Raw genomic sequence first — 12,439 nt, 5'->3', positions numbered from 1 at the left:
CAGTAAGAGACAGTGGTCAGAGAAGAACACCGGCGTGATGTCGGTGGATCTGAACGTGAGTGTTTGGCACACAAACAGGAAGTCTATCCTGGAACGGACGGACCCGTCTGGTCTGGACCAGGTGTATCTGCGCGGCGCTCCGTCTGCAGGGTTGCTGAAGACGTCGTGCAGCTTGGCGTCTTTTACCGCTTCCATCAGGAGTCTGGACGTGGCGTCCATTTTGCTGTCGGCTCTGCCGGATCGTCCAGCCGCATCGATGATGCAGTTGAAGTCACCGCCCAGAATAACTAGCCTGGACGTTGCCAGCAGCAGTGGCAGCTGCTGGAAAACGGCCAGCCACTCGTTCTTGAGAGCCGGGGCATACACATTGATCAGCTTGAGCAGGGCGTTCTTGTACAGCACGTCTGCTACGAGGAGGCGGCCCCCCACCACCTCCTTAACTTCGGTGATGCTGAAGTCACCTCCCTGCAGCAGAATACCCAGGCCAGAGGCACGGCAGTCGTTGCCTCCTGACCAGATCAATTGGCCATGGGGCCACCATCGTGACCACTGTCTGTAGTTGCTGAAGTGCCCTGCAGGAACAGTAGGTCGGCCTTGACCTTGGCGAGGTACCCCAAGGTGGAAACACATCGCGTAGTGCTCTTGATGCTACGCACGTTTATACTTGCAATCTTTAAACCAATTTTAAAATTTAAATAGAGTCCAAAGTCCCATTTTAACAAGCAGTCCTTTATGCTGTTTCCAGTTCTTGGGGCTGTTCCTGCATACCCACGGCATTAAAGAAAGTCTGTACTTGCCCTGGGCTGAGGAATTCATGCTGGTCTCTTGAGGGAATGTTGTTCCGATGAGGTGATGACGGCGGTGAGAGGGGTTTCCCCATGTAGAGTTGGTTTTCCTCATTCATGGGTGGTTCTTCCCTCAGCCTGTCGCCTGTGATATCGTTTTTCCCGGAGCTTGGGTGTGTTGGACGCTTCGTTGCTCCCTGTTTTCCGGAGCTGGTGTGTGTTGGACGCTTCGCTGCTCCCAGTTTCCTGGAGCTGGTGTGTGTTGGACGCTTCGTTGCTCCCGGTTTCCCCGAGCTGGGGTGTGCTGGGCGCTTCGTTGCTCCCGCTGCAGTCCATGTGGTGAAGGTGCTCCCACAGTGCTGTTAAGGAGGGAGTTCCAGATTTTGACCCAGCGACTGTAATGATCAGTAACATGTCATTCTAGAATGGTACACTAGGTGGAGCTGTATGTTTAGTAGCGGGCTACCCACAAGGCAGTAGTCAAGATGGATGCCTGTACACTAGTCCACATGGCTGAATAAATGACTAGCTCAAGCTAGCTGTTCATAATGAAAACGTCTATTTATTTATTTATGAACGTAACATGGTACCAGGATAAGAACATAAGAAATAGGAGCAGGAGTAGGCCATACGGCCCCTCGGGCCTGCTCCGCCATTCAATAGGATCATGGCATTGGATTGGTAATATCTGCTGAATATTGTGAAACGCGACATGGAGAATTTGAAGCCACCGGAGGGTTTGAAACTCACGGGGAATGTCGACTGCAATTGGCGGACTTTCAAACAACAATTCGAACTCTACATTGCTGCCATCGGGTTCGGTACGAAGCCAGATGCAAGGAAAATAGCGTTATTGCTCACGGTTGCAGGCCCACAGGCGATAGAGGTATTTAATACGTTTGTATTTGATCAAGAGGAGGACAGAGAAAAAATGGAAGATGTGCTAAAGAAGTTTGATACACGCTGTTCTCCCAAAAAGAACGAGACCTATGAGAGGTACGTGTTCCGTTCACGGACACAGCAGCAAAATGAGACTTTTGATAGCTTTGTGACCGATCTGAAACTGAAGGCACAGACATGTAATTTCTCTGAACTGAAATCATCCATGATTCGTGACCAGATTGTGTTTGGTATTCATGATAAAAAAGTCAGGGAACGTTTGTTGAGAGAAACCGAACTAACATTGGAGGATGCTGTGAAAATATGCCATGCCAGTGAGCTAGCTCGGCAGCACGCAAAGACTTTCAGTGAAATTAATAATGATGCGACTGTAATGAGTGACTGTGCTGCTGTCGGTGCTGTGTCCTACGAGGGGAAGAAACATGGGCAGAACAGAAATGCAAAGCAATCGGAGGATGGAATTTTTAATTGTAAATGCTGTGGTTACCAGCACCAGCCAAGACAATGCCCAGCGTTTGGGAAAATGTGCACAAAATGTAATGGAAAGAATCACTTTGCCAAACAATACTTTTCAAAAGTAAAAACAAAGAAAGGGCAACAAGTCAATGTGATTGAGGACACTGATTTAAGTGAGACATTTTTTGTAGGAATGGTGTCGTGACAATATAGAAAAGGATACAGAAAATGTGCAGCCCTCAGGAATGGACAATGCTGAACATAAAGTTAATGCAGTAAAAGAGGACAAATGGATGATGCCACTGCAGGTAAATGGAGCATTAGTTACATTGAAACTAGACACTGGGGCAAAAGCAAACTTAATCAGTATGAGTGACATTAAAAATATGAAAGAAAAGCCCAAAATACAGAAAAAGTCAGTACTACTGAAGAACTATAATGGACAGAAAATAGATAGCTTAGGTGTATGCAGACTTAAAGTGACAGTCAAAGACAAAGTGCATCATCTCATGTTTTCTGTTGTGGCTGAAGGACTTGATTCACTACTAGGTGACAAAGCTTGTGAGGACTTAGAACTGGTCAACAGAGCCTACTGTATAAACTGTGCCATAAGCAGACCAGATGACTCAGTGGATTCTGTAGTGAGTAATTTCCAGGATGTGTTCAAAGGATTTGGAGTTCTACCATTCACTTACAAGATCCAGCTAAAGGAGAATGCTCAGCCAGTGGTACATGCTTCACGGAGAGTTCCAGCACCCCTGCGTGACCGGCTCAAGAAAGAACTGGACAGAATGACCACACTAGGAGTCATCAGGAAAGTCGAAGAGCCAACAGACTGGGTTAACTCCATGGTATGTGTAAAGAAAAAGAACAATGATCTAAGAGTATGCATGGATCCAAAGGACTTAAATGCAAACATAAAACGTGAACACTACCAGATTCCCAAGCGAGAAGAAATCACCAGTGAAATGTCAGGTGCCAGACACTTCACAAAGCTCGATGCCTCACAAGGATTTTGGCAATTAAGACTGGATGAAGAGAGCACCAAATACTGTACCTTCAACACACCATTTGGCAGGTATTGTTTCCTCAATGCCTTTCGGGATAATATCTGCATCTGAAATCTTTCATAGAGCGATGGAACACATAATTGAAGGTCTGGAAGGAGTTTGGGTCTATGTTGATGACATCATCATCTGGGGCTCCACACTGAAAGAACACAATGAGAGACTGACTAAAGTGCTACAGAGCATACGCCGGAATGGACTGAAGCTCAACAAAGCCAAGTGTCAGTTTGGCGTCCAGGAAGTCACTTTCCTAGGAAATAATCTATCTGGTAAAGGAATAGAGCCAGATATGGAAAAAGTAAACGCCATACTCAACATACCCCGACCCACTGATAAAAAAGAGTGCTACGCATCATGGGGATGATAAACTTCATTGGAAAGTTCACTCCTAACTTGTCAGCCAAGACAGCCTGTCTGCGAGACCTGCTACATAAAACAAATGAGTTCGCATGGACAGAAAGACATGAACAAGAGTGGATGAACCTCAAAGCAGTGCTGACAACCACACCTGTACTCACCTTCTTTGACCCAACAAAGAGAATCAAAGTGTCAACGGATGCATCAAAAGATGGCCTAGGTGCGGTCTTGCTACAAGCAGAGGGTGAAGATTGGAAGCCTGTTGCCTATGCCTCCAGGTCTATGACTGATTCTGAGTGTCGATATGCCCAGATTGAAAAGGAATGTCTAGGCTTGGTAGTTGGACTAGAAAAGTTCCATGGCTACATATATGGACTTCCCACCTTCACAGTTAAGACAGACCACTGCCCACTGGTTGCCATCATAAAAAAAAAAATCTGAATGAGATGTCTCCAAGGATTCAACGACTCATGATGAAGCTGCAAAGATATGACTTTGAACTGATCTACACACCAGGCAAACACATAGGCCCAGTAATTCCGTTCCAAACACGTGAGTACGGTCGGGGTACTCACGCGTCTGGCCGGAGGAAATGCCGGTTTTCAGCATGCACAGCGCATGCGGGGAAATCCGGCATTTCCTGTCCTCTGAACGAAGAGGTTCAGAGGCACAGCGCGTGCGACTGCACAGGCAGCGCGTGCGCAGTAAAATTCGCCGGTTTCATTCATGCTTTCAGTGAGGTTAAGTCCTTGCAACTTACACATGAAAAAAGCATGTGTAAAGTTGCTCCAGAGGCTGCGGAGGAAGATATATTTTATCGTGGAGCTTCTGAAAGGCAATATTTTTGTTTGGGAAAGGGAGGAAAGTTATTTTAAGAAATGAGGTAAGTTTTAAAGTTTAATTTTTTTTTTAAACGGGTTTTCAGTACTGTAGGTAGAAGGAGCAATTGTGGCTGTGTGAATTGAATTTGCTGTGTTTATTAAATGTGAAAATGACTGTTCTAAAATGAGTAATGTAACATTTCCAACATTTTTAAGAAAGAAACTTCATCAGTAATATATTCTTTTAAGTAATTATGTATGTATGTCCATATATATTCCTTTACGTATATGTATATATTCCTTTACTTATGTGTATGAATGTATGTATTTAATTATGATTTTCCAATAAGTTACTTTCTCTGAAAGTCATAATTAAATACATACATTCATACACATAAGTAAAGGAATATATACATACATATACGCAAAGGAATATATACAGACATACGTACATAATTACTTAAAAGAATATATTACTGATGAAAAGTTTCTTAAAAATGTTGGAGTCATTTTCACATTTAATAAACACAGCAAATTCAATTGACATAGCCACAATTGCTCCTTCTACCTACAGTACTGAAAAGCTGTTTTAAAAAACAAAAATAAACTTTAAAACTTACCTCAGCATTTCTTAAAATAACTTTCCTCCCTTTCCCAAACAAAAATATTGCCTTTCAGAAGCTCCACGATAAAATATATCTTCCTCCGCAGCCTCTGGAGCAACTGTACTCATGCTTTTTTCATGTGTAAGTTGTAAGGACTTAACCTCACTGAAAGCATGAATGAAACCGGCGAATTTTACTGCGCACGCGCTGCCTGTGCAGTCGCGCGCGTTCTGCCTCTGAACCCCTTCGTTCAGAGGACAGGAAATGCCGGTTTTCCCCGCATGCGCTGTGCATGCTGAAAACCGGCATTTCCTCCGGCCAGACGCGCGAGTACCCCAACTGTACTCGCGCGTTTGGAAGGGAATTACTGGGCCAACATTTTACATGTCAATAAAATGAAAAATTTAACAATTGCACGATTTGCCCCCTCGCATCTGCGACTGAGGGTCCAAGGAGGTGCATTGCGCAAGAGGTCATCGTCGTACGTATCCTCACACTTCCCTTTCGGGAACTGTATGAAGTGGTGGAAGGATTTCTGGCCACGTTAACGCTCCTTCCGTGACCATAACCATCTTCATACCAGCCATTAGGGTGGTTAGTCCTATGGCGTGAGGGTTTTACGGGCTCCCACAACCCATCTGAGGGGGGGGCCACCCACACCCGCGGACGCAAGTATCCCGCTGGATGTCCACCCAGAATTTATAGTTGGAGCTCCGACTCCACTTGCCGGGACTGTCTGGAGCGGGGTTCGAAACCCTACTCCTTCTGGTCCAGCGGCGGGGATGCTTACCGCTACGCAAAAGGCCCACTCTGCGCAAAAGGTGACACCCATACGTTTCCTGCGCCTTTTCCCTCCCCGTGACTGGAGCCCTATGCTGCCACTTGAAAGACCAAGCTATCATCTGTCCTTTTTGCGGCGCCTTGGACTTCTCATTACCAATGATGAGCAGGCGCTGCGCCTCCACCTCGTTGAGGAGATTGCTGAGGTCATCATCAGTTCAATTGTGAGTTCTTTTAATGCCGTGAATTGTGCTCATTCCAGCCATTTCACGTTGTTAATCGGATTGGGCCTTTGGCGTAGCGGTAGGATCCCCGCCGCTGGGCCAGACGGGGTAGGGTTTCGAACCCCGCTCCAGACAGTCCCGGCAAGTGGACTCGGAGCTCCGGCTCTAAATTCTGGGTTGACATCCAGTGGGATATTTGCGTCCGTGGGTGTGGGTGGCCCCCCCCTCCTCGTATAGCTTGTGGGAGCCCGCAAAACCCTCCCGCCATAGGACTAATCACCCTAATGGCTGGTTCAAAGATGGTTACGGTCACGGAATGAGCGTTAATCACGGCCATAAATCCTTCCACCACTTCATACAGTTCCCCAAAGGGAACAGTGTGAAGACACGTATGACGACGACGTTGCTAAATAAATAAATGGAATAAAAAAAATTCTTTTAGGGCTTTTAAAAGTCTTTAAATTGCTTTAATTCTGTTTAAAACTACTTCAGATTCTTCAAAATAATGTAAACGTTTTAAAAAGTTTATAAAAGTTACCAAAAGCTTCATAAAAATACCAAAAACCTATTTGAAATGCTGCTTTGCATGTAAAAATGCTTTTCAGCTTGTGAGAAACATTGGGGCCGTGTCCTATTAAACTGAGACCTCGGGGCGTGTCTGAGTTGCACAGCGCGCTCCAGGCTTCGCGCTGGCTGCACTCCTGGGCGGCGTGACGTCAGACGCTGCCCGGGATTCTTCAGTTTAAAAAAGGAATTCCAGGCGTCCCTGGAGGTGAACGGCAGGCGCGTCGGGTAAGTGCAGATCGGGGGCTTGCACGCGCGGCGAGCCCCTGGCCCAAATTTCTGCCCCATAGTGTTAGCAGATGCACTATCCCGAGCACCCACAATGAGTCATGTGAGCTCTACTGAGGAAGACGTGGATGTTCATGTGAGTATGGTCACTGCTGCGCTGCCCGTGTCAGACACAAAATCAAAGCAAATAGCAGAAGAAACTAAAAGATACAGTGTTACAAACGGTAAACATCATGGTTGGCCAAAAGGTTCCTGTCCAAACTAATATCACATCAAGTCAGAGTTGAGTATCGCAAGTGGACTATTACTAAAACAGAACAGAATAGTAATTCCACAGGCTCTACGTCAAGACATGCTCAAAAGGATTCATGAGGGACACCTCGGAATTGAAAAATGCAAAAGGAGAGCAGGAGACGCTGTTTATTGGCCTGGTATAAATAAGGACATTGAGAACATGATAGGCGAATGTGAGACATGTCAGAAACACCAAAACAAACAAGCAAAGGAACCAATGATAGTAGCTGACTTACCAACAGCACCATGGCAAAAGGTTGGTATGGACCTTTTTCATTTGAATGGTAAAGAATATCTATTAGTGATTGACTACTATTCTAACTATCCTGAGATGGCGCTGCTCTCAAGCACACAGCAAGCAGTGTCATAATGCATGTTAAATCCATCTTCGCCAGACATGGAATTCCAAGGATTGCCGTTAGCGACAATGGTCCGTGCTTCAACTGTAAGGAGTGGCAACAGTTTGCAGCACATTATGACTTTCAACACATCACATCCAGTCCTCTGTATGCTCAGTCGAATGGTAAGGCAGAGAAAGGTGTTGAAGTTCTCAAACAGCTACTGAAGAAAGCAACAGAAAGCAAGTCTGATCCTTATCTCGCCCTGCTGAGCTACCGAGCCTCCCCTTTAGACTGTGGTTCTTCACCTGCTGAACTCCTAATGGGTCGCAAGTTGTGCACCACGCTACCCTGCTGTGCAAAAGAAAAGCAGAGTAAGGAACTGAGACAGAGACTTCAACTGTTAAAGCTGAAACAGAAATCACACTATGACAAGTCATCCAAAACTCTGAAACCATTGACAAGGGATGATGTTGTCAGGATTGAGGATCCAAATGCATGGAACAGGAAAGCTACAGTTCTTGAGGAAGTAGGACCAAGGTCGTAAGAACTGAGGAAGGACAGATTCTCAGGAGGAACCGCCGTTCCCTCCTGAAAACACAAGAAACGACCCAAGAGCAAATCGATGACAATGCCGCAACTGAATCTTGTCACTCACCACCAGAACAATCTAACACAAACACACATACAGGCTCTCATGAAAACACATCAGACTTAACTGTGCTGAGAAGATCCACACGTGAAGTAAAAAAGCCTGATAGACTTAATCTTTGAGTACAAAGAAAACTATAATAAAAGAATGAAAAGCTTAGAGTTCATAAAGTAAAGCTGTGAAAATGTGTTGACTGTTGTGAAGATGTTTATGTCGTTATGATTGTTTGATATTGATTGATATTGATTTTGTTTAACCTCTAAGGAAGGGGGATGTAATGATCAGTAACATGTCATTCTAGAATGGTACACTAGGTGGAGCTGTATGTTTAGTAGCGGGCTACCCACAAGGCAGTAGTCAAGATGGATGCCTGTACACTAGTCCGCATGGCTGAATAAATGACTAGCTCAAGCTAGCTGTTCATAATGAAAACGTTATTTATTTATGAATAACAGCGACGATGAAGGATCGGCGATATACTTCTAAGTCAGGATGGTGTGTGACTTGGAGGGGAACTTGGAGGTGGTGGTGTTCCCATGTGCCTGCTGACCTTATTGTGCCACCCAGTATCTAAATATAGACTTAGAGCAGCAACACTCCAATCACAACAAATGTGCGATATTTAAATGATACCATTCCTTTAAATATGAGTGATATAAGACTTTAATTTCATTTTGTTTATACCAATAATAATTGTGGAAGTCATTATAAAGGATCCTTTTTTTTTTAGGTGGAAATTCGCTACTGTTACTATTGAAAAAGGTAAGTGTTATGAATCGTGTGATCCAAATTTTTCACAGTTGTAGTATAGTATATATATATATTCTGGACTCTGGAACCAGATTTTCCTGGTATTTTCCTTCAATCAGCTGCAAATGATTTCTCTTCAAACAAGAAGTAATGAGGTCAAACTTGTTAATCCTTTTGTGTGAATGTCATTGCAGGGGTGTAAAGTGATCTAACAGTTGTACTCTGCACCAACGGCTTCCTTCAGTACAAAATTTGACTAAAAACAGAATAACACATGCCCCTCACCCTCAAACATATATATGGATTCATGAACAGTCTTATTTTTGTATTGTCTAATTGGATTCACCTTTATAATTACTTCCAGCCATCCAGTATGTCACATAAATTGTTTGAAGTCCTTGATTAATTTACAGCCTCCCAGGTATATATATATTTCTATATTTAAATGTATATTCTCCAGGAGAACTTTATTGCACGAGTAAACCAGGATGAGGCCAGTCAGCAAAATCTGTCCGACTTGATGGCCGGAATTTTTCTTTGGTCGGGTGTGTGCGGGCTGTATAGCGGGTCGGTAAAGCGATGTCTTGATCAGCCCGCTCTTCAGAGCGACTTTAGTGTAATGGTCCCAATTAAATCAGGCATGCGTGTTTCCCGGCCCTATTAAAGGGTGCAGGCCTGATGACATCATCGATGACTCATTTCCAGCGCCCATAGTTAAAGCAGCCTTGCACACAATTCATTTGAAGGTTGGTAAAGGTGCGTGAAAGGAGCATTGGAAAGGTTGGAGTTATTGTGAAAGTGAAAAATATGAATACCCAAAGGCAGAGGGCTGCACCCCGATTTACAGATACCTCGCTGCATATTCTGGTCGAAGCAGTAAGAGAACGCAGGGAGGTCCTCTTCCCAGCAGATGGATGCAAAAGACCGCCCCAAGAGACCAAAAGGGCCTGGCTGGAAATAGTAGAGGAGGTCAGCAGCAGGGAGATTGTGAGGAGGACCTCGATCCAGTGCAGGAAGAGATTCAATGACCTGATGTGCTCAGGAAAGTTGAGTGCAATGCCATACTCACCTTCATCCTGATGTGCCTGTCACCACATCACCATCACTCTGCCTTCCCAAGCCTACTCCTGCACATCATTACTCACACCAACATACCTTCCGTGTCATAGAGTTATACAGCACAGAAAGAGGCCCTTCGACCCATCGTGTCCGCGTCGGCCATCAAGCCCTATCTATTCTAATCCCATTTTCCAGCACTTGGTCCGCCAACCCATCCCATTCCATCTATGTACATACTCAAACCCCCTCTGACTAACCATCCCTCACACTCACCCTCATCCTAATGCAATCATAGCAAGTAACACCACAGAAGGAGGCCATTTGGCATTGGAACCCCACTCCCTCACAGTCACCCTCTACAGATGTAACCCATCCATTCCTTACACTCATTGCATCACTCTCACTCAAACTTCTCTTCTTTCCCTCCTTGCAGCAGAAAAGAGCCCACAACAACAGGGAGAGAATCGGAGGTGGCCCTCCACTCTTCGCATACCTAACAGCAGCAGAGGAGGGGGCTCTAGAGATCTCGGGAACTCGAGAGAAGCTAGCGGAGGGAGACGGAGAGAGGGGAACAGCCCAGCAACCTGGTTTCAGAATCACATCTCAGTCACATGACATACATCAGTCACTCATGGTGACTGATGCCAGCAGTCAGTGAAATGTTATCATGTGCATAATGGTAACATTACCCATTCTTATTATGACACTTGTAATTCATCTCTTTACTCTCCCACAGGTCCATCAACTTCCCCCCACTGTCCAGCTGGAGGAGGAAGATGACCCCTCAGAGGAACCTCCAGCCTTTGAGGGTGCGGCATCAGCAGCCCCAAGTGCAACCAGCACCAGCGCAGATACGCACACCTCAGTGGGTCCTTTGCGCCATAGAGTAGAGTTGTCAACTGGTATCTTCCAATTCACAAGAGCAGGTGGTGCTGACAGGGACAGCAGTGGAGACTCCTCGGCGGAAGGCGCAGGACGCTCCAAGCTCTGCTGAGTAGCATGCAGACGATGAGCCTTGGGGGCCATCGAGAAAGAGAGTGATCTTGGAGGGACAGCAATAATTGAGGCTCTGGCATCTTTTGCAGCCGCAATGTCTGCAAATGTTTAGAGATTGGAGGAGTCCATCTCCAGTGTGAGCACCACCATGTCGCAGGCGATGGTGACAATGTGCTCTTCCATGGAAAGGATGGCATGGAGCAGCAAATGTGCCACTCACATGAGCACATGCTAGCTGTGGACAACAGATGGCAGTCACTTATAGACCTCCTCGCAAGGAGGAATGTAAACGTAGACTTGGGCCTTCATCGCCCCACTGTTGTGCAGCAAGGTGCTCTCCAGCTCCTTGCTAGCAGGGAAGTGCGGGTGGCTCATGAGAGGGATGATGGTGAGAGGGAACATGGAAGTGGGGGCTCTTCTCAAAGTGCTACCGCTTCTCCCCCGTTGCCTCCCCCTCAGTCAGAGCCCCACATGCTTCCTCGGATCCCGATGGTCGAGTCTGTCCCTGCACAGTCGCAGGAGGAGCAGACTTTGTCGTGGCCATCACAGGCTCCATAACCCAGAGGACGTCTGCCAAAAGTGTCTTGACGAGTTGCAGCAGGGAAGTGAGCAGCCTGCAGCTACCTCTGCTGAAGCCTCATAGAAGGACTCGGAAAAGAAAAACGACACAAAATTAGATGCACAAGGGTATGCACATTGGTGTATCAAAAAATGTTAGTGCTAAGTTTCAGTTATTTTGATGACACACACAAATGTTTTTGTTTGCACCACTTTCGGGTCTTGTCCATTTTTGCCTCAAACCTTGGAAGAGGCATTGTCACTTGGAGTTAACCTTGAGCACTGGGGTTTTGGTTGAGAGGAATGGCTTGGTCATTGTAGAGATGCTTTATGGTGTTGTGGGGGGACTTAGTACAGCATGTGGCACTGATGTGGCTGCATTGGAGCAAGTTAAGTAAATCTGGCCATGATGAGGCCATCCCGGGCCTCCTGGGCAGCAATGTGCCCCGCTGTTTGTGCCATCTGCACCTCCAGGTTGTTTCTCCTCCTCCTGTTAAGAGGCTGTGTGCTCTGTGCCGTGCTCCTCTTGCAGCTCAAATCCTCGCTGCTGTGCTATGTTGTGCAGCGCGCAGCAGACGACGATGATTCTGGAGACCCTGACTGGTGCATACTGAAGGGCTTCTCCAGATCTGTCAAGGCATCTGAAGTGCATTTTCAGCATGCCTATTGCTTGCTGTATGAAACATCTGGTGGGGATGTGGCTCTCATTATAACGCTCCTCGGCCTCAGTACTTGGTCTCCTCAGGGGTGTCATGAGCCACGTCTTCAGTGGATAGCCCTTGTCTCCAAGTAGCCAGTTTGGAGGTGCGAAGAGCTGAGGGAGGGTGGACTGGAGCAGCACGAAATAGTCATGACAGCTGCTAGAGAATCTGCCGCACACATGCTTAATCATTTTTTTATGGTTGCAGACGAGCTGCACATTGAGGGAGTGCTAGCCTTTGTGGTTCACAAACACTCCTGGGTGATGATGGGGTGCCTTCATGGCCACGTGTGCAGTCGATGACG

At 46.2% G+C, this 12,439-nt stretch overlaps 1 protein-coding gene across 1 annotated transcript in view; it reads left to right on the top strand.

Annotated features, from left to right (window-relative positions):
- Nucleotides 1-12,439, top strand: part of mei1 (meiotic double-stranded break formation protein 1) — a 247,894-nt gene that overhangs the window by 61,240 nt on the left and 174,215 nt on the right. Inside the window, exon 8 of the mRNA XM_085969507.1 lies at nt 8,802-8,833. Within this exon, the coding sequence (XP_085825633.1) occupies nt 8,802-8,833 (32 nt within the window). The remainder of the gene's footprint in view (nt 1-8,801; nt 8,834-12,439) is intronic.

This window comes from Somniosus microcephalus, chromosome 28 (assembly GCF_052327205.1).
Source record: "Somniosus microcephalus isolate GS21.2 chromosome 28, FLI_Smic_1.0, whole genome shotgun sequence".
Classification (NCBI taxonomy): Eukaryota; Metazoa; Chordata; class Chondrichthyes; order Squaliformes; family Somniosidae; genus Somniosus; species Somniosus microcephalus.
This window is presented reverse-complemented; position numbering and strand designations above follow the sequence as displayed.